Raw genomic sequence first — 27,525 nt, forward strand, 5'->3', positions numbered from 1 at the left:
CCTCTGGGAGGAGAAATTCCTCCTCATCTCTGTGTTAAAATCCGAGACTCTCCCACAGGGGAAAAGAACAAGCGAGTCAGTGTGGATGTGTAAAGGGTTGGTCATGCCTGACAAAAGTGATTGAACTTTTGAAGAAGTGGCTAACACAGTGGAATGTCAGTGGATGGGGGGAAATTGGGAGGAGAAGGAAAGTCGGAATGATTGGGGACTCGATTTGGCCGAATGTGATGAATGTGTCCCACAATAATCTGTGTTGGGGGCTCAACTATTCACCAAATGTATCAACAACTTAGATGATGGGACGGAAAGCTACAAATTTCCACACGGTGTTGACAAGTAATTGTCTTGTCAACAAGCCCCTGGAATGAAAGGAACAGTCGTGGTGTGGGGATGAAGTTGGGAATAATGTGGAAAATTGTCACTTTGATGATGAGAATGGAAAGGAGAATATTTTGTAAAAGGCACGAAGCTTCCAGATGTTGTTGTTCAGAGGGAGTCTGAAGGGATGTGGGCGTCGCTGGGCTGGGCCAGCATTTGTTGCCCATCCCTAATTGCCCTTGAACTGAGCTTGCTCGGCCACCTCTGTGGGGGGCAGTAAAGAGTCAACCCCATTGCCGGGTGGGTCTGGACTCACACGGAGGCCAGGCCGGGTTAAGTTGTCAGATTCACTTCCCAAAAGGACACAGTGAACCAGATGGGTGTTTATGTTAATCAACACTAATATTGCAGATGACACCAAGATTGGTGGCACAGTGGATAGTGAAGAAGGTTATCTAGGATTGCAACGGGATCTTGATCAATTACGCCAGTGGGCCGACGAATGGCAGATGGAGTTTAATTTCGATAAATGTGAGGTGATGCATTTTGGCAGATCGAATCAGGCCAGGACCTACTCAGTTAATGGTATGGCGTTGGGGAGAGTTATAGAACAAAGAGATCTAGGAGTACAGGTTCATAGCTCCTTGAAGGTGGAGTCGCAGGTGGACAGGGTGGTGAAGAAGGCATTCGGCATGCTTGACTTCATTGGTCAGAACATTGAATACAGGAGTTGGGACGTCTTGTTGAAGTTGTACAAGACATTGGTACGGCCACACTTGGAATACTGTGTGCAGTTCTGGTCACCCTATTATAGAAAGGATATTATTAAACTAGAAAGAGTGCAAAAAAGATTTACTAGGATGTTACCGGGACTTGATGGTTTAAGTTATAAGGAGAGGCTGGATAGACTGGGACTTTTTTCCCTGGAGCGTAGGAGGCTTAGGGATGATCTTATAGAGGTCTATAAAATAATGAGTGGCATAGATAAGGTAGATAGTCAACATCTTTTCTCAAAGGTAGGGGAGTCTAAAACTAGAAGGCATAGGTTTAAGGTGAGAGGGGAGAGATTCAGAAGGGCCCAGATGGGCAATTTCTTCACTCAGAGGGTAGTGAGTGTCTGGAATGTGCTGCCAGAGGTAGTAGTAGAGGCGGGTACAATTGTGTCTTTTAAAAAGCATTTAGGTAGTTACATGGGTAAGATGGGTATAGAGGGTTATGGGCCAAGTGCGGGCAACTGGGACCAGCTTAATGCTAAAAACTGGGCGGCATGGACTGGTTGGGCTGAAGGGCCTGTTTCCATGCTGTAAACTTCTATGATTCTATGATTCTATGATTCTAACACTGGTTTCATGGTCATCATTAAAATTCTCATTCCAGATTCTTTTATTGAATTCACATTTCACCATGGGCCCTGGTGGGGTTGGAACCCGGAACCCCAGAGCATTACCCTGGGTGTCAGGATTACTCGTCCAGTGGGAATACCACTGCACCACTGCCTCTCCCCAAAGAGACTTTATAATGTGTCACTGGCGATTGTGGAGATGGGGAAGTATGCTTTGGAGCATGCCCAAGCCGGGCAGGAAAATCCCTGGCTGGGAAGCCATTATCTCCCTTTGACTGAATAAGCGATCGCTGTCGCTATTTTGAAACTCCTCTCCACGTGGAAACTCCTCGAGTGGAACCATCCTCTCCAAGTCCACTCTATCCAGGCCTCGCAGTATCCTGTAAGTTTCAACGAGATCCCCCCTCATCCTTCTAAACTCTGAGTGTAGACCGAGAGTCCTCAACCATTCTTCATATGACAAGCTCTTCATTCCAGGGAACATTCTTGTGAACCTCCGCTGGTCCCTTTCCAAGGCCGGCACATCCTTCCTTAGATACGGGGCCCAAAACTGCTCACAATACTCCAAATGGGGTCTGACCAGAGCCTTATATAACCTCAGAAGAACATCCCTCGTCTTGTATTCTAGCCCTCTCGACATGAATGCTCACATTTCATTTGCCTTCTTAACTGCCAACTGAAGATGCACATTGACCTTAAGAGAATCGTGAACAAGGACTCCCAAGTCCCTTTGTGCTTCTGATTTCCGAAGCATCTCCCTATTTCGAAATAGTCTATGCCTCCATTCTTCCTACCAAAATGCATAACCTCTTTTCCAGATTGTTTTCCACCTGCCACTTCTTTGCCCACTCTCCCAGCCTGTCCAAGTCCATCAGCAGCCCCCCTGCTTCCTCAATACGACCTGTCCCTCGACATATCTTTGTATCATCTGCAGACTTGGCAACAGTGCCTTCAGTTCCTTCTTCCAGATCGTTCATGTATATTGTGATGTGGACTAAAAGCAATGATGGTCGAGTGAACCTTTATAAATGACGGGTCCAGTCTCAATGGAGGTTTGCGTCTAGCTCTGGGCACCACACTTTAGAAAGGATGTGAAGGCATTGGAGAAAATGCAGAAAAGATTGACAGAAATGGTTTGAGGATGAGGAACTTCACTGGGGGGTGGGGGCAGGGGGGTGTGGGGAAGAGCTTGGGGGCATTACCCAGATAGGCCCAATGGGGGCATAAAGGAGGAGCCCCCTCGCTCGCCAGCAGCCCACCCAATGAAAGCTGCCCGGCTGCAGGTCAGCTTTGGATTTCTCCTGCTGCTGGTTCAATGCCAGTGGTGGCAAAATGTTTGGCCAATTAATGGCCTCTATTGGCCCAGTGGACAGGTCGGCCTCCCGATATTACCCTTGCCATGGGTACAATTGTGACGGGGTCAGGGTGGGTGGGCAGGTGGTGGGCACGGTGCCCATGGACTATAAACAGAAAATGCTGGATAACCTCAGCAAGTCTGGCAGTGTATTTGGAGAGGGAAACACGTTTCGGATCTAAATGACTTTTACAGAACTGGAATGTGGATCTGATTCCAGAGGAGTACATCTCTGTGAGGGCCTCCTCCAGGAACCACAGACAGCACACGCATAACTCTGGATACTACAGGAGATATGGAAAATGCTCCCTGACCACCCAGCATGGATAAGGCTACCTGCTACGAGACTTTCTGTCTCAAAGCACACAGCACCTCCGGAAACTCGGAGTCAGGAGAAAATAAGCAGCAATTAATTTGTCAATGATTGTTGAACCCAATCATTGTCTCTGGTGGTGATTGAAGGAGTCTTCCTGTTGTTGAACCCATGTTCAGCGCCTCCTGCGGAGGAGGTGGTCCGGATTGGTTCTGTGCCAGCTGGGCATTGGAGTGGTCCTTCTGGCCTCCGCTGATGACATGTCCTCATGTTCATGAACCTTGCTGACCTGCAGCGGAAGCTGCGTCTCCTCCCTGGATCCACTGGAGTGCTACTGACTCCGGGTCAGTCCGGGGCGGATGGACATCCCTCCTAGAGGAGATCAGGCCTTTCACCTGGAGCAGGACCAGCCTCCTCTACTTGGGCGTCCATCTTTGTCCGGCTGAGGAATCCTGGCCGGCTAACTGGCAGGAGCTGGAGGCCAAGGCCACCGCTCGCCTGAGAGAGTGGACAGGACTGCTCCGAGTGCTGTCTTACAGGGGCCGAGTTCTGGTCATAAACCAGCTGATGCCTTCATGTTGTGGTACCGGCTGGTCACATTGGCCCCTCCCCCTGACTCTGTCACAGAAATCCAGAGAATGTTCATACAGTTCCTCTGGGACAAACACTGAGGATTCCCGGACACCTAAATCCCGACTGTTTGGATGCCGGGTGCCGGGGTCGATGCCGGGTGCCGGGGTCGATGCCGGGTGCCGGGGTCGGTGCCGGGGTCGGTGCCGGCTGCCGGGGTCGATGCCGGCTGCCGGGGTCGGTGCCGGGTGAATGTTTGGCACCACGGTTACCCCTTTGCGTCTCAGATATGCTGATCAAACACCCAGCTCTCTGAAATCATGTTCACGGTGCTCCACCGACAGATAATTCAACCGGTCCCATTCAACACTGGACACCAGAGGGAGGGCCTCACCTGGCGAGCCGCACTTCACTCACAACTTTGGGGTTGGGGATTTAGATGTTTTTATATTTATTTACGGGGCATCGCTGGTTAGGCCGGCATTTATTGCCCATCCCTAGTTACCCTTCAGAAGGTGGGGGTGAGTTGCCTTCTTGAATCGCTGCAGTCCCTGGCGTGTAGGTGCACCCACTGTGCTGCTAGGGAGGGAATTCCAGGATGTTGCCCCAGTGACAGTGAAGGAACGGCGATATATTTCCAAGTCAGGGTGGTGAGTGACTTGGAGGGGAACCTCCAGCTGGTGGGGTTCCCAGGTACCTGCTGCTCTTGTCCTTCTGGATGGTAGTGGTTGGGGGTTTGGAAGGTGTTGTCTAAGGAACCTTGGTGAGTTACTGCAGTGCATTTTGTTGATGGTACACACGGCTGCCACTGCTTGTCAGTGGTGGAGGGTTTGAATATCTGTGGAAGGAGGAGCAATCAAGCGGGCTGCTTTGTCCTGAGTGCTGTTGGAGCTGCACTCATCCAGGCAAGTGGAGAGTATTCCATTACACTCCTAACTTATGCCTTGTAGGTTGTGGACAGGCTTTGGCGGGTCAGGAGGTGAGTTACTCACCATAGGATTCCTAGCCATTGACCTGTCCTGGTAGCCACAATATCAATATGGCTAGTCCAGTTCAGATTCTGATGAATGGTAACCCCCAGGATGTTGACTGTGGGGGATTCAGCGATAGTAATGCCATTGAATGTCCAGGACCGATGGTTAGATCCTCTCTTGTAGGAGACGGTCATTGCCTGGCACTTGTGTAGCGCAAATGTTATTTGCCAATTGTCAGCCCATTTAACCTGAGGATCACCACACCTCAGGCGAGGGCAAGGTTGAGAAGGCGAGGCCTGAATGTATAACCTCAGCTGGTACAGGAATTGAACCCGCGCTGCTGGCCTCGCTTGGGTAAGAGGACCAATCTCTGTCTTACAAAGGAAATTAGGGATAGTATCCGATCCAAGGAAGAAGCACACAGATTGGCCAAGAAAAATAATAAGTCTGAGGATTGGGGGCAGTAAAGAATTCAAGAAAAAAGGATCAAGAGATTGATTAACAAGGGGAAAATACAGTCCGAAAGTAAGCTTGCAGGGAACATAAAGACAGACTATAACTGTTTCTATAATACATAAAGAGAAAGAGATTGGTAAAGACAAATGTCGGCCCCCTACAGACAGAAATGGGGGAATGTATAATTGGTGACAAAGAAATGGCTGAGCAATGGAATACATACTTTGGTTCTTTCTTCACAAAAGAGGACAAATTAGATACCAGGAATGTTGGAGAATGAAAGGCTGAGTGAGAGGGAAGAATTGAGGGAGATCAATATTAGGAGAGAAATGGCGTTGGGGTAATTGATGGAACTGAAGGCGGATAAATCCCCAGGGTCTGATAATCTACATCCCAGAATACTGAAGGAAGTGGCTCTGGAAATAGTGGATGCATTGGTGGTCATCTTCCAGGATTCTATAGATTCTGGAGCAGCCCCTGCAGATTGGAGGGTGGCTAATGTCACTCCAATATTCAAAAAGGGAGACAGAGAAAAAGCAGGGAATTATAGACCAGTAATCCTAACATTGGCAGTGGGGAAAATTCTCAAATCCATTATCAATAACTTTGTAGTGGACATTTAGAAAGCAGTGGCAGGATCAGTCAGAGTCAGCATGGATTTATGAAGGGGAAATCATGCTTGACAAATCGAATGGAATTCTTTGAAAATGTATGTAGTAGAGTTGACAAGGGGGAGCCAGTCGATGTGGTATATTTGGACTTTCAGAAGACATTTGACAAAGTCCCGCATCAGAAATTCTCGTGCAATATTAAAGTGCATGGAATTGGGGGAAGTGTATTGAGGTGGATAGAAAACTGGTTGGGAGAGCAGAAACAAAGAGCACAGATTATTGGGTCCTTTTCAAATTGGCAGGCAGTAACTAGTGGGGTACCACATGGACCGACACTGGGACCCCAGCTATTCACAAGAGATATTGATGATTTGGATGAGGGAACAAAATGTAACGTCTCAATGTTTGTAGGTGACACCAAGTTGGGTGGGAGGGTGAATTGTGATGAGGATGCAGGAATCCTACAGCATGATCCGGACAGGTTGGGCGAGTGGGCAAATCATTGGCAGATGCAGTAGAATTTGGATAAGTGTGAGGAAGCAAAAACAGGAAGGCAGATTACGACCTGAATGGTTGTAAATTGGGAGAGGGGAGTGTGCAGCGGGACCTGCGTGTCCTTGTGCACCATTCGATGAAGGTAAGCATGCAGGTACAGCAGGTGGTAAAGGAGGCGAATGGCATGTTGACCTTCATTGCGAGAGGTTTCGAGTACAGGGGCAGGAATGTGTTTTTGCAATTATACAGGGCCTTGGTGCGGCCACACCTAAATATTGTGTGTAGACTTTCAGTAGCGGCCATGACCTGCTAGGTCACGCGAACGGCAGCTCCCGCCGGGATCGGTGTTTCGGGCCGCTAAAAGGAGCGGCGGCGGCAATTAACAGGAGGGACCGGCATGGGAACAGACGTGGGAGAGCCCCCCCCCCTCTGGTGCATGGAGAGGACCAGGAGCGGAGCCGGCAGATGCGCGAACCCGGGGAAGAAGGTCGAGAAGGTCCGGGAGGACAAAATGGCGGCCGGAGAATATCGGGAGGTGTGGGCCCAGTGGGCCGGACAACAGCAGGAGCTCCTGAAAAACTGCTTCATGGAGCTGAAAAGGGAGATGCTGGCCTCCATGGAGAGAATTGTGGTGACCCAGAAGGCGCAGGAAAAGGAGATCAAGGAGGTGAGGAGGAAGGTGGCGGAGAACGAGGACGAGATCCTGGGCCTAGCGGTGAAAGTGGAGGCGCACGAGGCGCTCCATAACAGATGGCAGGAGAGGCTGGATGGCCTTGAGTGCAGATCTCGGTGCCACAATCTGCGGATCCTGGGCCTTCCTGAAGGAGCGGAGGGGGAGGACGCGAGCACGTACGTGGCCACAATATTGGGGACGCTGATGGGCGCGGGGGCCTTCCCACGGCCCTTGGAGCTGGATGGGGCGCACAGGGTTCTCGCTGGAAAGCCGAGGGTAAACGAGCCACCGAGGGCGATGGTGATACGGTTTCAGCGCTTGGCAGACCGGGAGCGAGTCCTGCGGTGGGCGAAGAAAGAGCGGAGCATGAAGTGGGAGAGTGGCGAGATCCGAATTTCCCAGGACCTGGGAGATGAGCTGGCGAGGAGGCGTGCAGGGTTTAACCGGGCAAAGGCGGTCCTTCACGCTAAAGGGGTGAGGTTTGGGCTCCTGCACCCGGCGAGACTGTGGGTAACATACCAGGACAGGCAACACTATTTTGATACCCCAGACGAGACGTGGTCGTTCATCAGGCAGGAGAAGCCGGACCTGAACTAAGGGACTGTTGTATGGGGGTGAAATGTGCGGGTGGGGAGGGGCCGAGGGGAGGACTGCGGGTAAAGCATAAGTTTATGGGCATGTCTGCCCTAGTTTGGTTGGGGTTTGTTGTTTGTTTTGCTTGTTTTCCAGGTGTTTTGTTTTACAGGTGTTCGGTGCTAGGGGGTGGGAATCGCCCGGGACGGGCTGTCCGGGGCACGGGGAGGTCCCAGATGGCGCTTCTCCCTCTACCCTGTGGGGGAGGGGGGGGATTGGGTGGCCCGAAGGGAGCAACAAGTTAAGGGTGGATATATAGAGGCGGGAGCGGCCGGGATCAGCATGGGTGAGCTGACTCACGGAAGCAAAATGGGGGGGAAACCAGAGCTAAGCGGATGCTTGGCTGGGGGGGAGGGGGGGGGGGGAATTTTGGGGGGGGGGGGTTTGGGGGGGGAAGGGGGGGAGGGGTGCTGCTTTGCTGACTGAAGGGGAGCCAGGTGAGGGGTATGGATGGAGAGTCGGGCGGGGGGGGTCGCCGGGGGGAGAGCTGGAGGAGGGAGGCCGGGGCACGCGGTTGGCCGAAAAAGGGAGATGGCTAGTCGGCGGGATGGGGGGATGGTTACCCCCCCACCCCCCCAAGCAGGCTGATCACATGGAACGTGAGGGGCCTGAATGGGCCAGTCATGCGGTCCCGCGTGTTCTCGTATTTGAAGGGGTTGAAGGTAGACGTGGCCATGTTGCAAGAGACGCACTTAAAGCTCGCGGACCAGACGAGGCTAAGGAAAGGATGGGTTGGACAGGTGTTTCACTCGGGGTTAGACTCAAAGACCAGTGGAGTGGCTATTTTGGTCAGTAAATGAGTGGCGTTTGAGACGGGGAGTATCGTGGCGGACAAGGGGGGCAGGTATATATTGGTGAGTGGCAAGCTGCAGGGGGCTCGGGTGGTGTTAGTGAATATATATGCCCGGAACTGGGTCAATGCGGACCATATGCGGCGCGTACTGGGTAGGATCCCGGACTTGGAGATAAGTCAACTGATTATGGGAGGGGACTTTAATACGGTCTTGGATCTGGGCTTGGATCGTTCCAAATCCAGAACGGGAAAGAGGCCGGCGGCGGCCAGGGCCTTGTGGGAGTTCATGGGCCAGATGGGGGGGGGAGTGGACCCCTGGAGGTTTACACGGCCAAGGATGAAGCAGTTTTCCTTTTTTTCCCATGTCCATAAAGTCTATTCACGAATAGACTTCTTTGTGTTGAGTAGAGCGTTAATCCCGAGGGTGGAGGGGGTAGAAAGATCGGCCATTGCGGTCTCGGACCATGCGACTGGGGTGGAACGGGGTCAGCGCCCTCTCTGGCGACTGGGTGTGGGGCTGCTGGCGGACGAAGAGGTGTGCGGGCGGATAAGGAGGAGTATTGAGAATTATGTGGGAACGAATGACACAGGAGAGGTGACGGTGGCAGTGGTTTGGGAGGCTCCGAAGGCGGTCAGTAGGGGAGAGTTAATCTCCATTAGGTCCCACAGAGAGAAGGAGAGGGTGGAGAGGGAGAGACTGGTGGGAGAGATACTCAGGGTAGATAGGAGGTACGCGGAGGCCCCAGAGGGGGGATGTTGAACGAGCGCCGGAAATTACAGGCGGAGTTTGTCTTGCTGTCCACGGGGAAGGCGGAGGCGGAGCTGAGGAAAGCGAAGGGGGCAGTTTATGAGCATGGGGAGAAGGCGAGTAGGATGCTGGCGCACCAGCTGCGCAGGAGGGAGGCGGCCAGAGAGATTGGGGGAGTGCGGGATATGCCTTTTACCCCTGCCAACACCCCCCCCCCCCCCCCAGGAGAAGCGCGCAAACAACAATAGGGAGCATGTGAGGACTGGAGGAGGGCCCGCTGATGAGAGGCCACTGACCGTACACGAGGAAAGGGCCCTGGAACTGGCTGGCGGACCTGAGGACCGGGAGGTTGCTGATGCAGAGGTCGGGGCCCCACGAGCAAGTGAGCCACCAACAGCCCGTCCCCATATCCCCCCTCCCCTATATCCCCCTCCCCCATATCACCTGATCACTGCCTGATGTCTCACCATGCATGCTTCATTGTGTATCGCAGGACCAAACGTCCAGGCACCCATCCCCGCAGATGAAGACCGCCCGCAGGATGCCCCTCGGAGACCACGGGAGACGGAGAGACCCGCACCCTCCAGCATGCGACGCCCGCAGGATGCCCCTCGGAGACCACGGGAGACGGAGAGACCCGAACCCTCCAGCATGCGACGCCCGCAGGATGCCCCCCGGAGACCACGGGAGACGGAGAGACCCGAACCCTCCAGCATGCGACGCCCGCAGGATGCCCCTCGGAGACCACGGGAGACAGAGAGACCCGAACCCTCCAGCATGCGACGCCCGCAGGATGCCCCTCGGAGACCACGGGAGACGGAGAGACCCGAACCCTCCAGCATGCGACGCCCGCAGGATGCCCCTCGGAGACCATGGGAGACGGAGAGACCTGGAGCAACAGGGAGACGACACCCCCGTCACGTGCGGGAGTGACCACCCAGCGATGAGGGGGGCAGTCACAGGCCCCCGTCACATCCGAGCCGGGACACCCCTACCCGGGACACCCCTACCCGGGACACCCCTACCCGGGACACCCCTACCCGGGACACCCCTACCCGGGACACCCCTACCCGGGACACCCCTACCCGGGACAGCCCTACCCGGGACACCCCTACCCGGGACAGCACTACCCGGGACACCCCTACCCGGGACACCCCTACCCGGGACACCCCTACCCGGGACACCCCTACCCGGGACAGCACTACCCGGGACAGCACTACCCGGGACAGCACTACCCGGGACAGCACTACCCGGGACAGCACTACCCGGGACAGCACTACCCGGGACAGCACTACCCGGGACAGCACTACCCGGGACAGCACTACCCGGGACAGCACTACCCGGGACAGCACTACCCGGGACAGCACTACCCGGGACAGCACTACCCGGGACAGCACTACCCGGGACACCCCTACCCGGGAAGACGAAATACCGGACAGTGACTCAGAGTGGATGGGTGGAGACGAACCCCCAACCCAAAGTGCCATGGACTCAGAGTGGGACGAAGAGCACGACACAACGCCACTGCTGTCACCAACACCCTCCACCATCGCAGAAACACTCACCACGGTTGGGCACATTAGTGATGAGGCGTCTGGTACACTCACTGGTGCGCACAACACAGCCGTCCCGGTACAGCAGGTGGAGGTAGGAGCAGCAGAGGGACCGGGCGGTCGGAGGGCAGCCCAGGCCAAGCGAACATCTGCCGCCCAGATGGATCCCGGGTTCCTGCAGTTACCACACCCACACATAGATCCGATGCAACCACCGACACGGAGACGAGTGAATAGGGTGACGGGTGGCTTGCGGCGGCTGCGGTCGCAGGTGGAGGAGTCCACCCGCGTCCAGGAGCTGGGAGTGGTCCCGGTCATGCGTGCCACCCAGGCTGACACCGCACGGGTGGCGTCCGCGGTGGAGGCAATGGGTGCGACGGTGTCAGACATGGGGAACGGTTTGCGAGGCCTGGGGCCTTCCGTGCAGGCGGCGTCTGTGGCCCAGGAAATGGCTGCCCTCTCACAGGAGGCCATGAGCCAGTGCCAGCGCCAGATGGCAGAGGCGCTCAACGCCATAGCCCAGTCTCAGCAGGCCATGGCCCAGTCTCTGCAGGCCATGGCCCAGTCTCAGCAGGCCATGGCCCAGTCTCAGCAGGCCATGGCCCAGTCTCAGCAGGCCATGGCCCAGTCTCAGCAGGCCATGGCCCAGTCTCAGCAGGCCATCGCTGAGGGCATCGGCGCCAGTGGCCATGTGCGAGCTGGCGTCGCACTGTCGCAGACAGGGTTCGACAACCCCCTGGGCTCCATGGCTGCAAACCTGCAGACCCCTGTCGATACCAGCACGGGCCTCCAGGACTGGCAGCGCCAGATGTCGGGGGCGCGTCGGATGGCCAGTCCGTTCGCATCCCCCACCCATGTAGAGGCCTGGGGGCCATCGGGCACCCCGAGGGAGGAGGAGGTGGTGTGGTCCGTCCCGGCTCCCTCTGTAGGGGAGGTCCCGGTTCACCGCGACACCTCGGACTCCCCCCTTCCGTCCCAGGTGCATCGGGTGGGCAACGGGCAGGACAGGCTGGCAGCTCGCCATCCCAGTCGCCCGGGCCGCAGCCTGGCCCATCTAGGCCAGGACGCCCCAGGAAACGGCCGCCAAAGGGATCCAGTGTCAGAGGGCAGGAATCACAGGAGTCCACCTCCAGTTCTGCTGTACCGTCTGGGGAACCACGTAGACGTAGTCAAAGGGCCCGTAAGGCTAAACAATTAGACACTGAGTAAGTTGGCACGGGTGCAGGGCACAGATGAGTTTTAGGCGCTAGGGCACATGCATGAACTCCTTTGGTTATTAAAGTCAATGTTACACCTACCGAAGCTGCCTTTGTGCTCTGTCCAAAGTGTGCGGGGGTGTCATGTACGTTGAGCGCAAGTGTGTGTGTGAGGGGTGGTCTTACCTCAGCCCCAGGTGAGTCTGCCCCCTTCCCCCTGGGCCGCCATCAACATCCCCCGGGCAGAGGACGGGACCGTGCGCTGCAGTGTCACAGCCGCATGCAGGGATGGTCCGGGTGGATGGTGGTACTGTGGCCATGGGTCAGACATAGTCCAATGATGTAGAGCCAGGAGCTCATCGGAGGCGGGTTGTCATCATTCTCCATGGCCTGCGATCGACACGCGTCCACCCGCAACTGTGTGAGCCCGGCCCGTTGTGCCGCCGGTGGATCGGCAATTGGGAGTGGGGGGGTGGTGTGCATGCGGGTGGGGTGTGTGGGGTTGGGGAGGGGGGTGAGGGTGCTGGGTGGGTGGATGGGTGGGGGGTGTGGGTGGTCGGCTGTTGTCATGGTGTGTGGTCTGTGGCCATACTACCCGATTCCCACGCCCATCTAGTCAGTGAAGCGGGCGGCTATCAGCCTGTCCCGTGCCCGCTGGGCCAGCCGGTAATGGTGGACAGCCACCCGTCTGTGTCTACCCCGTCTGCCCTGACCATTGCCCCCATCCCCCTCATCTGGGGAGGACTGGGCCTCTTCCTGCTGCTCCTCCACTCCGCCCTCCTCTGCCTGCGGCACATCGCCCCTCTGCTGGGCTATGTTGTGCAGGACGCAGCACACCACAATGATGCGGCCGACCCTATCTGACCGATACTGGAGGGCGCCCCCAGAGAGGTCCAGGCACCTGAAACGCATCTTCAGCACGCCAAAGCACCTCTCGATCACTCCCCTTGTCGCTACATGGGCATCATTGTAGCGGTTCTCCGCCTCATTGCGTGGCCTCCGTATAGGCGTCATCAGCCACGATCGCAATGGGTAGCCCCTGTCGCCCAGCAACCAGCCCCTCAGCCGGGGATGGCGTCCCTCGTACATGCCGGGGATGGATGACCGCGACAACACGAATGAGTCGTGTACACTGCCTGGGTGACGGGCGCAGGATCATCATGCGGTGGTCGCAGACCACCTGTACGTTCATCGAATAGGTCCCCTTCCTATTAGTGAACACGGCCCTGTTATCTGCAGGTGGCCGCACGGCGACGTGCATCCCATCGATCGCGCCCTGGACCATGGGGAACCCGGCAATGGCAGAGAAGCCCACGGCCCGGGCATCTTGGCTGGCCCGGTCCACGGGGAAGCGGATGTAGCGGTGCGCCATGGCATAAAGGGCATCTGTCACTGCCCGGATGCACCGGTGCACCGATGTCTGCGATATGCCGGACAGGTCCCCACTCGGTGCCTGGAATGACCCCGTTGCATAAAAGTTCAGGGCCACCGTAACCTTGACGGACACGGAGAGAGGGTGTCCCCCGCCAGTGCCACGCGGTGACAGGTGTGCCAGCAGGTGGCAGATGTGTGCCACGGTTTCCCGGCTCATCCGGAGTCTCCTCCTGCATTCCCGGTCCGTGAGGTCCTGGTATGACTGCCGGGGCCGGTACACACGGGGCGCCCTCGGGTGCCTCCATTGCCGTGGGGCCGCGACGTCCTCCTCCCCCTCCTCGTCCTGTCGGTCAGGTGTCCCTCCAGCCTGGGCGGCTGCCGCCTGCCCCTCTGCGGCAGCCTGCGCCGCCTCTCTGGCACGCTCCTCCTCCTCCTCCTCCTCATCCAGGGCAACATAGACATGAGCGGCTGCCACCACGGCGGCCAACATCGCTGGATGATCTGAAAACATGACGACCTGGTGGGGGGGAGGGGAACGACGACATGTCATCATTGCCCATATCCCCTCCTCCCCCCAGCCAGGTGGCATGGACCGCATGGGTCCAACTGTTGGAGGCGGGCACCTGGCCAGGTGGACCAACTCATTTGCCCTCCCATCACCCACCCCGGCACAGACCCCCCCCCCCCCCCCCCAACTTCCACCCCGGCACGGACCCCCTCCCCAACCCCCAACCTCCACCCCAGCACGGACCCCCTCCCCAACCTCCACCCCGGCACGGACCCCCTCCCCAACCCCCAACCTCCACCCCAGCACGGACCCCCTCCCCAACCTCCACCCCGGCATGGACCCCCCCCCAACCTCCACCCCGGCACGGACCCCCTCCCCAACCCCCAACCTCCACCCCGGCACGGACCCCCTCCCCAACACCCAACCTCCACCCCGGCACGGACCCCCTCCCCAACCCCCAACCTCCACCCCGGCACGGACCCCCTCCCCAACCCCCAACCTCCACCCCGGCACGGACCCCGTCCCCAACCCCAACCTCCACCCCGGCACGGACCCCCTCCCCAACCCCCAACCTCCACCCCGGCATGGACCCCCTCCCCAACCCCCAACCTCCACCCCGGCACGGACCCCCTCCCCAACCCCCAACCTCCACCCCAGCATGGACCCCCTCCCCAACCTCCACCCCGGCACGGACCCACTCCCCAACCCCCAACCTCCACCCCAGCACGGACCCCCTCCCCAACCTCCAACCCGGCACGGACCCCCTCCCCAACCCCCAACCTCCACCCCAGCATGGACCCCCTCCCCAACCTCCACCCCGGCACGGACCCCCTCCCCAACCCCCAACCTCCACCCCGGCACGGACCCCCTCCCCAACCCCCAACCTCCACCCCGGCACGGACTCCCTCCCCAACCCCCAACCTCCACCCCGGCACGGACCCCCTCCCCAACCCCCAACCTCCACCCCGGCACGGACTCCCTCCCCAACCCCCAACCTCCACCCCGGCACGGACCCCCTCCCCAACCCCCAACCTCCACCCCGGCACGGACCCCCTCCCCAACCCCCAACCCGGCACGGACCCCCTCCCCAACCCCCAACCTCCACCCCGGCACGGACCCCCTCCCCAACCCCCAACCTCCACCCCAGCACGGACCCCCTCCCCAACCTCCACCCCGGCACGGACCCCCTCCCCAACCCCCAACCTCCACCCCAGCACAGACCCCCCCCCAACCTCCACCCCGGCACGGACCCCCTCCACAACCCCCAACCTCCACCCCGGCATGGACCCCCCCCCAACCTCCACCCCGGCACGGACCCCCTCCACAACCCCCAACCTCCACCCCAGCACGGACCCCCTCCACAACCCCCAACCTCCACCCCGGCACGGTTCCCCTCCCCATCCCCCAACCTCCACCCCAGCACGGACCCCCCCCCCAACTTCCACCCCGGCACGGACCCCCTCCCCAACCTCCACCCCGGCACGGACCCCCACCCAACCTCCACCACGACACGGACCCCCTCCCCAACCCCCAACCTCCACCCCAGCACGGACCCCCCCCCCCAACCTCCACCCCGGCACGGACCCCCTCCCGGCACTCCCCCGGAGCCCAGCCTACTCTAACCACCCCCCCCCCCCGCCGCACACACACACAAGCCGAGACACATCTCTCCTCAGGCAATCAGTCTGCGGCCACGCCATTTCCTGCCCAGAGCCAACCCCCCAGGCCGTCACTCACCTCCTCGCTGGTCGGCGTGAGCCTGGAGCACCGGGTCACGCCGATGAAAAGGAGGTTTGATTCACGTCGACGTGAACGGTCATCACGTCGACGGGACTTCGGCCCATCCGGAAGGGAGAATATCGGCAGGCCGAAAATCGGCTGCCTTGCGCAGACCCGTGACATTCTCCGCGGCAGCGGCGCCATTAACGCCCCGCCGACTTTTCTCCCTTCGGAGACTTCGGCGGGGGCGGGGGCGGGATTCACGGCGGCCAACGGCCATTCTCCGACCCGGCGGGGGGTCGGAGAATGACGCCCCTGGAGTTTGCACATTCTCCCTGTGTTTGCGTGGGTTTCACCCCCACAACCCAAAGATGTGCAGGGTAGGTGGATTGGCCACACAAAATTGCCCCTTTATTGGAAAAAATGAATTGGGTTCTCGAAATTTATTTTTAAAAAACACCATCAGAGTGAGGGGAGGGAGACCATTGTCTATAGAATAAAATGGAGCCATTTCCACTGGTCAGTACTGACGAGCTCTCCGAGTATCTGTGGAGACGCAGGGTGAACCTTGCTGAAGTCTGCTGCTGGGGCTCCTGAATTATCATCCCCAAAACCACTTTAATGTCCCTCAGTAACCCAATCTGTTCCATGGGAATGAATCAGAGAATCACAGAAACATTCCCGACAGTGCAGGAGGAGGCCATTGGGCCCATTGAGTCTATATTGACCCTGTGAATGAGCCCCCCGCCAAGGCCCACTCCTCCACACTTAATTTTGTTTTTTAATAATCTTTATTGTCCCAAGTAGGCTTACGTTAACACTAGTCGCCACATTCCGGCGCCTGTCCGGGTACACAGAGGGAGAATTCAGAATGTCCAATTCACCAACAACACGTCTTTCGCGGCTTGTGGGAGGAAACCGGAGCACCCGGAGGAAACCCACGCAGACACGGGGGAAAACGTGCAGACTCCGCACAGACAGTGACCCAAGCCGGGAATCGAACGTGGGACCCTGGAGCTGTGAAGCAACAGTGCTAACCACTGTGCTACCGTGCCGCCCAACATCTATCCCCATGTCACCATGTAAGCTTTTGAATAGTACGGGCAATTTAGCATGACCAATCCACCTACCCTGCACATCTTTAGACACTGAGGGACAATTTAGCATGGCCAGTCCACCTAACCTGCATAGCCTTGGACACTGAGGGACAATTCAGTATGACCAATCCACCTAACCTGTGCATCTTTTCTCTGTGGAATGAAACCGGAGCACCCGGAGGAAACCCACGCAGACACGGGGAGAATGTACAAATTCCACACAGTCACCCAAGACTGGAATTGAACTTGTGTCCCTGGCGCTGTGAGACAGCTGTGCTGACCCGGGTCCCTGGCACTATGAGACAGCTGTGCTGACCCGGGTCCTTGGCACTATGAGACAGCCGTGCTGACCCGGGTCCATGGCACTGTGAGATAGCAGCTGACCCGGGTCCTTGGCACTGTGAGATAGCATTGCTAACCCGGGTGACTGGCGCTGTGAGGCAGCAGTCATAACCTCAATGTCACCGTGCTGTCACACCTCTAGAAGTAAAAATAGGAAGTAATATTGAGACATCCCGCAATCATTCACAGCAACATCGAATAGAAGAGTGTGTGAAAGAAACAAGAATTGTGTGTTTGCAATAGGACTTTGTTTGGAATGTTTTGCCCAGCTCTCTCTGCTCTGACTCTCACCCTCTGTATGGCGGTGGGTAAGTAACCTGGGGCTGCTTGCACATCGTTATGTTTTTGAGTTGATTTTCTGGTTATTGGGGGTGATGTGTGTTTTTAGTCAGATTTTCCTGTTTAAGAGTTGGGATAGTTTGGGGTTCTCATGGTTCAATGGGAAAATACAGCGTCAGAGACAACACTGAGCCCCCAGCTCAGTGATCCCACTCTGAAACTCCAGCGGCCGGCAATCCACAGACACAATTGTCTCACTCTTCATGTTCAAAACATCGTTGGGCGGCACGGTGGCACAGTGGTTAGCACTGCTGCCTAGGGAGCTGAGGACCTGGGTTAAAACCCGGCCCCGGGTCACTGTCTGTGTGGAGTTTGCTCATGCTCCCCGTGTCTGCGTGGGTTTCACCCCCACATCTCAAAGATGTGCAGGGTAGGTGGATTGTCCATTCCAAATTGCTCCTTGGGTACTCTAAATTTAATTTTAAAATTAACAAAACCTCGTTAATTCATTTATTCCCATTTCTCCTGATTTGCGTGATGATTTTCATTGGATTATTTACCGTCCTAGAATGTTAAATGGAGGGAATTAATTTGCCAGCGGATTTCTTCCTCAAATCCACCATTCATAAACTGCTCCTGAATTATCATCCCAAAATCCTCCAGACCCCTTTCATGTCCGTGAGGAGCCTGATCCGTCTCATAGGAACAGTCACCCTATTGAAGCCTTTCCCCCAAACTTGTGTGCCCCTATTTACTGCTGTCTGTGTGAATGGGAATGGGAGGTGTAGGGATTGCTGAGGGGGTCAGCACACTGAGGAGGATGTTTAATGTACAGATGCTGAAGGCTGAAGTGACTCTGACACAACTCCAGGCATTTTTCTGCCTCTATGCTTCAGTCAGGAATTTTGTGAGCATGTTTCCTGATCTAATTAGTGTGAGTGATCCGAGCTTCCCAATGGGAATCCTGTGGTGATGTTGAGGGGGATGTGAAGAGGTCCCACTCGGTGCCTCAGCAGAGTTGACAATCTCAGAAAGCCACCTTGGAATGTTCTGCCCACCAGAGGGTCAGAACCCTGCCCCTTGCGTTGAGGGTCCTGAATCCAGTAACGTTGCCGTAGGCTGCAGGGGGCGTTGGGAACTCAAAGTGGTCAGAAATTCTCGAGATCCAGTTTGATTGTTGGACGATCGTTGGGTCAGGAGATCAGTTTACCCAGTGTATCTCACAAAGACTCCATGAGACGAATAGAGTGAAGTCGATGAGGCTTTATTAAGCGTGATGTAGCCTTCGAGGCCTACATCAGATCGACCACAGGCCGAGTCTCAGACGAACAAAAACTGCAGGTCCTGCACTCGAGGGTGAGCACGGAGATTTTCACCCTCATTGAAGACACCGACGATTTCCAAACGGCGTTCACAGCACTGAGAAGTCTCTACGTTCGCCCAGTTAACCAAATCTACGCTCGCTACCAGCTCCCGGAGAATCGATGGACGAGTTCTACGCCGCGCTGCTGATTTTGGGACGAGCCTGCAGCTGCCCGTCGGTGAATGCAAACGAACACACGGACATGTTAATGCGCGACGCTTTTGTGGCAGGTATGCAATCCTCCCAAATCCGCCAAAGACTTCTAGAAAAAGAGTCGCTAGGACTCTCAGAGGCACGGGCCCTAGCAGCCTCCCTAGACGTCGCCGCGCGTAATACCCGCGCCTACGGCCCCGACCGCGCAGCAGGCCATTGGGCCCCGTACGTACCCGTCGCGGCAAACTCCCTACCCCCCCCCCCCCGGACACCCCACAGGCTTGAGCAGTCCAAACGCCGAGTCGCACCGGGGGCGCCCGCTGTTATTTCTGCGGCCAGGCGAAGCACCCCCGACAATGCTGTCCGGCCCGCGCAGCCATCTGCAAAAGCTGCGGGAAAAAGGGCCATTATGCGGTGGTGTGCCGATCCCACGAGGTCGCCGCCGTCCCGGGGCCACAGGGAGCCCTACAAGCAATCTACGCCTCCCAACCCCCCCAGCACGCCATGTGCGACCCGCAGACGCCGCCATTTTGGGTCCCGACCACCGCGGCCCCGGGAGAACTGGGAGCCCTGCACGCCGCCTACGCTCCCCAACCCCCCTCCCCGCAGTCCATGTACGACCCGCCGCCGGCGCTCCCGACTTGGGTGCCGGCCAACACTCTCCACGGAGAGGAAGGGGTTTTTCGCGTCCCGAACGCCACCCTCACCCCCGTCCCGCGCCCCACGCCTGACCCGCCGGCGCCGCCTACCTGGGCCCCGACCGCCGCTGTCCCCGGTGAGGGAGCTCCTTGCGCTCGCGGCCCCACGCCTGACCCACCGGCGCCGCCTACCTGGGCCCCGACCGCCGCTGTCCCCGGTGAGGGAGCTCCTTGCGCTCGCGGCCCCACGCCTGACCCGCCGGCGCCGCCTACCTGGGCCCCGACCGCCGCTGTCCCCGGTGAGGGAGCTCCTTGCGCTCGCGGCCCCGCGCCTGACCCGCCGGCGCCGCCTACCTGGGCCCCGACCGCCGCTGTCCCCGGTGAGGGAGCTCCTCGCGCTCGCGGCCCCGCGCCTGACCCGCCGGCGCCGCCGGTTTGGGCCCCGACCCCCGCTGTCCCCGGCGAGGGAGCTCCGCGCGGTCCTAGCGCCTGCGGCCCTGGCGCTCGCAGTGAGGGAGCTCCGCGCGGTCCTAGCGCCCGCGGCCCTGGCGCTCGCAGTGAAGGAACTCCGCGCGGTCCTAGCGCTCCCCAGACCCCCCAGCACACCATGTGCGACCCGCAGATGCCGCCATTTTGGGTCCCGACCACCACGAGGGGAGGAGGGGCGCCGCCATCTTGGACCGCCCCCGGCCTGTACGACGCATGGGGGCGGCCATTTTGTCCACCCCCGACGCCATCTTGTGACCCCTCAGCCACGTGCGATGTATGGGGGCAGCCATTTTGTCCATCCCCGACGCCATCTTGGACGGCAACAACGGACCCCACCCCACTACTACAACCACGGCTCGCTTCGGTTACGCTCTGTCAGGCTCGGCCCCGGACTCTCCAGACGACGACGACAACGGTCCTAATTAACGGCCACGAGACGCCATGCCTAGTCGACTCCGGGAGAATGGAAAGTTTTACTATCGGGCTGCTGGGGAACAGACACGCTTAATAAATTGTAGCGCACAAAGACTCCCATGAGACGAATAGAGTGAAGTCGATGAGGCTTTATTAAGCGTGTCTGTTCCCCAACAGCCCGATAGTAAACTGGCATGCGGGGGAAGACACCGGCTTCTTATACTTCGCCTTCAGGGCGGAGCTTGAGGTCAACGGCCAACCAGGACCCGGGATCTGTCAGCCAATGCCATTAGGGCTTCCAGTCCCACATGACCCCCAATACATACTACCACACCCAGCGTGCCCAATGGGAGATGATTATTTTATCAATTTTCATAGACTTTTGGATTTTATCTTTCTCAGCTTCTGATAGGATCCTTGATGCGAAACCACAAGAAGCCAGGAAAGAGAGTGAAGTCAGACAGGAAATGACATCCAACAATGTGATTAGAAATCTCAATTAAAATAAAATGAAGAGAAATGTTGCACTTAAGAAAGGAAATATAACATGTCCTGGGAATTATAGACAATTTGGTATCACATAAGTTGTATGAAACATAATGAAATTACCACTAAAAAAATCTAGACTCTAAAAAACAAACAGAAGAATGAATAGTCAACATGGACTTGAAATGGACGTGTCATTCTTGACCAAATCAATTCATAGACTCAGAGAATCCCCACAGTGCAGAAGGAGGCCATTCAGCCCATCCAGCCTGCACCGACCCTCTGAAAGAGCACATGACACAGGGTCAGGCCCCCACCCTATCACCGTAACCGAACACTAAGGGGCAAATTTCCATGGCCAATCTATTTAACCTGTATATCTTTATACTGTGGGAGGAAACCGGAGCAGCCGGAGGAAACCCACACAGACACGGGGAGATGATGCAAACTCCATACAGACAGTCACCCGAGGCCAAAATTGAACCTGGGTCCCTGGTGCTGTGAGGCAGTAGTGCTAACCTCTGTGTTACCATGCCACTGAACAGAATTCTTTGAAGAGCTAACTAAGAGAGTAGACATAGGTAAACTTGTAGATGTAATATATTTAGATTTCCTTTGATAAGGTAATAAACAAATGAATGAGAGAAGACGGGAATTGGAGCTCTACAATGTTCTGTGCTGGGATGACTCTTGTTTACCATTTATATCAATAATTTAAACTTGGACCACGCTTAACAGAGGAAACTGCACTGCTCCTGGCTGAATACATTCTGTTCCTGGCTCTAAGGCCTGCAAGCAGCCATTCATAACTCCAGCACACATTTGGTCAATCTGACCCACCTCCAGGACATCGTTCTATCCCTCAGATCCTCCCCACTGTGTCCATCTTGGCTCAGTTCAAATCCCACTTGAGACGCGAGGCTTTGAGCACAAAATGCTGGGCTGACATTATTGGTCAGTACAGTGCGATGTGAGACAGTGAAGTTCAGGGTGTGGATAAAGCAACTGGGCTACAAGTTACTGATGACAATGCACAATATTAATTCCTGATCTACACGGGATTTTATAATAACTGGTGTTTCAGCTTCTATTTTGTATTTTCTTATTTGTTCTGATCTTCAGTTATTTTCTGTTCACAGGTCATGTGACAGGGGCGGTCCTTATCCAATCTCCTCAAGTTGTGAAAGTGCCTGAGGGTGAAACAGTGACGTTTCTGTGTGACTTACAGAGCAAGAATGTATGGCAGACTGTGGATTTATACCATGTACATTGGTACCGCTCACAAAGTCAGGAATGGATATTGAGTCATGATGCAAATGGCGAAGTTTCCCGGGTGACAGGTCTGTATGATCGGTTTCAGCCTTCCAGAGATGTTCCCGGTAACAGCTACATTCTGACAGTCAGAGATGTGAAGCTCGGTGACTCCGCTGTCTATATCTGTGGGATTTGGGGGAAAATCTTTGGGAATGGAACCCGGCTGAATGTAACCAGTGAGTAATGTCTATGCTTTATTACTTTTATTCCAAATAATGTTATTGCACAAAGACTGAGTTTAAAAACAGTGACTTGACCGCCCAGAACTTGAATCTTGATGAAAAGAGAGAGATGTTGCTGAAGTTTGATACAGATGAGAATGTGGAGGGAGGATCAGTAAGTTTGTGAAAGACACAAAGATGGAGCTGGTGGTTAATAGTGAGGAAGAAGGTTTCCGGTTGCAGGGGGGGGGGGGGGGGGAGCACAGCACCGGGGTAGGGGGATAGCAGAGCACCGGGGGGGCGGGTAGAGAATGGGAACGGGTCTGTCGCCCGGCGCCGATCCCAGCGGGTTTCCCGATCTCAGCGGCCTCGAGCGCAGAATACCGGCCGATGTCCCCGTGGATTGATCCTAAAATGAAGGAATTTGGGAAATTTGTAACGAGTGCATTCTCTAAATCTGCAGCGATCTCTTTTAGAATCACAGGGTGTGGGCCATCAAGTGTGTGAGATTTTCCAGCTTGCTGTCTTTGCCCTCCCCTCCCGGAGGTGGGAACTCTTCCTGAGCTTTGTTCCCTGCAGTCCTGACCACACAGATTGGTGGCATCGACAATGATTTATTAAACTATTGAGCAGCTCAATGCTCACTTTCCAATCATCAATGAGAATTGCTGGAATGTGGACTAAAGAAACAAAGGTTTGTTCTTGAATTGAGCAACTCCTTCAGCTAATAGGACAAGGGCCACAAAATAGTTGCCCCAGACTTTGAATGTGAGTGAGGAACACATTAACTGGCGGCTTCAGTGCGGCCGGGACAATGGGTGGAATCTTGTGGAGGTGATGGGAACTCAGCGGGTGGCTGGAGAGGCAGCCACACCCCCACATCATTTCTTTTTGGGAAGCTCCATTGGATTATGTGAGCATGAAGGGATTGACAGGTCAATAATGGGTCTGACCCTGTGATCGAGGACCCCCGAGTCTCTGATCGGAGGGTGGCACTTCTACTAAAAGCAGAAAGAAAGGCTGCAATTCTCTGGCCGTTGCGATTGCCGCCGGCAGCGCCCCCTCGCCCGGGGCTTTCCCTGTGGCGTGGCTTCAATGGGAAATCCCATTGACAAGCGGGAAGGCAGAATCGCGCTGCCTGGGAACAGCGCGCCACCGAGAAACACGCGGCTGGGGAAGCGGAGAATCAGCCCAGACTGCAACCTCAGCACCTGTTTATAAATTGTTGATATTTTTCTCTTAAAGGTGAGAAACCTCCAGTCCTTATCCAGTCTCCGAGTGTGGAACGTGTCCCAGAGGGTCAGACTGCACGGTTCCACTGCTCCATGCAGAACGCCGCAGTGAGATACACAAAAGTTTCTTGGTACCGGGAGCTGCCAGGGAAAGAGAGGGAGAGGATTTTAGCACTTGATACAAAGAATTATGTAGACCGGGATTCAGGTTTCTCTGAGCGTTTCCAGCCTTCCAGACACATCGACTCCAACAGCTTCATCCTGACAATCAACAACGTGCAGCCCAGTGACACTGCCGTCTATTACTGCTCAGTGTGGGGAGATATCAGTGGGGATGGATCACAGCTGAATGTAACCAGTAAGTACAGTTTCCATTATTCTCATTAATCTTCACACCACGTGTTCTGTCTTGTGGTTCTCAGAAGTCTCAAATGTTCACACTTTTTTGGACACAAAGCCCGCTTCTTGATACAGGTGATGGGGTCTCTCACTCACTGGCCTGAGATCCAGGGAGAGGCCCATGTTGCTTCCTTTGTGAAGGATCAGGCACATACATAGACAGCGGTGGGCCTTCCACATGGCCATGGTGCCTGAGACAGGGAGCTGCACATTGCAAACACCAGTCAAACCAGTGGCCCACAAGAAGCTCAGGCTGAGGGACTCGGACCAAAGGTGATTGTGGGAGGGTTTGGGGTCATAGGTTGAGATTGTGGGAAGAGGGGTTAGCAACCTGGACAGGGTGGTAGCTCTTCACAGGCCCCCCTCCCCCTTCCTGATGTCATGGCAGCCAGTACTTAACAATGAGGAACTCCCCCAGGTCATCATTAGAAACACGAAGTGTGTTAGTTTTTATCCAAATGGGGAGTCCCCCTCCTGATGCTGGTGGTGGAATGCGGTCTTCAAATGGGTATTGGTGCCAATTTAAGGATTTTGTTTGGATGGTGGGGGAGTGTCCGAGGAAGGGTGCTCTTCCAGAGGGTTTGTGCAGACTGGATGGGCTGAATGGCCTCTTTCTCCACTGCAGTGATTCTGTGTTTTTTTTTACAATTTCAAGTACCCAATTCATTTTTTCCAATTAAGGGCCAATTTGGCGTGGCCAATCCACCTACCCTGCACATCTTTGGGTTGTGGGGGTGAAACCCACGCAGACACGGGGAGAATGTACAAACTCCACACGGACAGTGACCCAAAGCTGGGATCGCACCTGGGACCTCGGCGCCGTGAGGCACCAACGATTCTATGTTTAACTACCAGAGCTACTTTGTAAATCCAAAATACTCTTTTAAATTATGAATATTGTTTCTCCAAAGGTGCAGATGCCCCAGTGGTTATCCAGTCTCCTGCCCCAGAACCTATCAGACAGGGTCAGAGTGCACGGTTACAATGCATCCTGCATAACGCCGCTGTGACACATTCTGATGTTCATTGGTACCGACAACAACCAGCTTACATCGAGTGGATTTTAACAGATGAGATACTGAACAACACACGATGGGGTCCTGGCTTCTCTGAGCGTTTCCAGTCTTCTCGAAACATGTCCAGTAACAGCTTCATTCTGACAATCAGCAACATTCAGCCCAGTGACGCTGCCATCTACTATTGTGAAGTGAGGGGAGATATCGATTGGAATGGAACCCAGCTCACTGTAATAAGTAAGGACAAGTTACATTTTCCAACTTCACAGACTCGAGCACATAATCTAGTGCAGGACATACTGGTTGATGGATTTCTAGGTGCCAATGATATTGAGGGTTATGGGGATAGTGAGGGAAAATGGTGCTGAGGTCAACACTCAGCCATAGCCCAGTTGAATAACACAGAGGGCTCGAGGGGCTGAATGGCCTACTCCTGCTGCTCTGCTCTGACAAAGGGAATTGCCCACAATGTCCATACAGAGTGAACACACTGGAATTGAAGATGAAAGGGAAAAGGATATGTGAGGAGAGCTGTTGAACTGGTTGGGGATTGGCTGTTGGGGAAAGATCCCTTGGAAACAGCTCTGGGCTGGGAGTAGGTGATGTTTGAATTATCCATCCAGGCAGTCTGGAAATGTATTGGACTGTGAAAAGCAGTTTCTGAAGGTCTTTGATTTTCACATTTGAGTGCAACGTGGTTTGAGAGATCATGTGGGATACTTTTAGTCAAGTTACAGCAGTTGTGCCTCGGTTAATATTAACTGGATTTTGATATTTAAACATATATTAGGGAGTATTGCCTGGAAGAATTTTATTTATGAGTCTGATCAATTAGGGAGTCTTTTGGGGGAACATATTGTGAAATCAATTTTAACTGTGTAATTGTAATTGTGTGTGGTTAAATTTTCTTTTCTTCTCAATAAATCTTGGAGGTTTACATTTAAAAACTCCAAAATCGCCACTGGACTGCCCCTTTCTGGGAACACTGCTACTTACCATCAATGCAGTTCCTGGAACATTGTCTCAGGCACAGTGCTGCAGTACCTCTTACAGCCACTGTAGCGCTGTGCATGGAGGGACTGGGACTTCTTTCCAAATGCGGACCGGAGTTCATTTGAGCAGGAAATGGCAGCAATGTTGTCGAGTCGTCCCCGTCGACTCTCCGAATGATGAGCAAGGAACTCTCACCATCCATAAAATCCAAGCCATACGGACCTTTACTGACATCTCCAGTTGTCCCAAAGTGCTTTACAACCAATTAAACCCTTTGTAAAGCTTGGGCCCTATTTAAATGTAGGAAATATATCGGCCAATTTGTGCACAGCAAGCTCCCTAAATAACAATGTGATAATGGCCCGATAATATCATCTTTGTCGTGTTGAAGAATGAATATCACAAGTCGGAATAGTTTGTCTCAATTTGCTTCAGCAAAATGATTGAGAATTCGGAACAATTCTATCAGAGGATGATCAGACGAGACTTTAAACCAAGCCCTGGTCCGCTCTCTCTGGGAGATGCAGGAGGCCACATGACAGTAGCTTAAGAAGAGCAGGAGAGTTCACCCCAGTCAGTAACTCGAGGGAATAAACTAAACAAAACCCATCCCATTAGCTCCCTTTCAGCCTGGCACGCTGCCCATCACAGCCAACATTGGCAATGACCTGAATCAACACAATTACTCTGAACTTTAGTCCCAATCCCACTCACACATTTAAGTCACTTTTTTGAATAGGTTAATTCTCTTTGGAGGGTGTTCCATTAATCTAAAACTCTCTACATTCTTCCTTGTTAATTTTGCAATCACAATCTTTTAGACAAACTCCATCTTGCTAACTGATGTGTCATTGACATTTCCTCTTCCAATATAGAGAACTTTACCTTCATCTCAGTCCCCATTGCTCAGCCTTTCCTCAACTCAACTCCTCCATGTTTAAAAACAAACTTCATCTTGTTTATACGGATCGCCTGGTCACATTAGTGGTGTCGGTCACACAATACACACCACCTATCCAAAAGTCACTCCCCTACAGTGTAATGTTGGTGTGGACGGAGGAGGATACAGAACGGAACTCACTGGGGATCTGTTGGTGGTTTTCTTTCCATCTGTGGAACTTTGCTGCACTGTTACCAAGTCAGCCAGAATGGCCAGCAAGTGGTCAGTGTGTGATATAAGATTGGCCTGCCGCATTATCAATAAATCAAATTGATCTGAGTTTAAACTGACATTGTTATTCCAGGTGTCCAGCAGATAGAAATATCTGCTCAGTCTGAATTCCACCTGCTTTCATGTCTCTACTTTACCATTTCAAATGTCACCGACTGACGAGAATCAAATCCATTCCCCGTCCTTTAACCGTAAACATGTGATTTCCTTTCACAGACCCGGCTGACGCTGAGAAGACGAAGCTTGTCTGGATCATTGTGGGAACTCTTACGGGATTTGCAGGACTTAGTTTGCTCATCGGATTCATAGTGCTTCGGAAATAACAATCCCGTAATTTTGACAGAATAA

At 54.9% G+C, this 27,525-nt stretch overlaps 1 protein-coding gene across 1 annotated transcript; it reads left to right on the forward strand.

Moving 5' to 3' along the window:
- Window positions 1-296: 296 nt before the first annotated feature.
- Window positions 297-27,525, forward strand: LOC140423527 (titin-like). The gene is made up of 5 exons (XM_072507793.1): window positions 297-336; window positions 22,031-22,381; window positions 23,612-23,956; window positions 24,909-25,250; window positions 27,394-27,525. Exons 1-5 carry the CDS (start codon window positions 297-299, stop codon window positions 27,498-27,500), a joined length of 1,185 nt encoding a protein of 394 aa, XP_072363894.1. The 3' UTR covers window positions 27,501-27,525.

The sequence above is a fragment of the Scyliorhinus torazame genome, chromosome 1 (genome assembly GCF_047496885.1).
Source record: "Scyliorhinus torazame isolate Kashiwa2021f chromosome 1, sScyTor2.1, whole genome shotgun sequence".
Classification (NCBI taxonomy): domain Eukaryota; kingdom Metazoa; phylum Chordata; class Chondrichthyes; order Carcharhiniformes; family Scyliorhinidae; genus Scyliorhinus; species Scyliorhinus torazame.

Coding starts and splice junctions, on each gene's coding strand:
- LOC140423527 (XM_072507793.1), top strand. CDS start 297: ATGGGACGGAAAGCTACAAATTTCCACACGGTGTTGACAA. Junction 337..22,030: donor TTTCCACACGGTGTTGACAA/GTAATTGTCTTG, acceptor TTCTGTTCACAG/GTCATGTGACAGGGGCGGTC. Junction 25,251..27,393: donor AACCCAGCTCACTGTAATAA/GTAAGGACAAGT, acceptor TTCCTTTCACAG/ACCCGGCTGACGCTGAGAAG.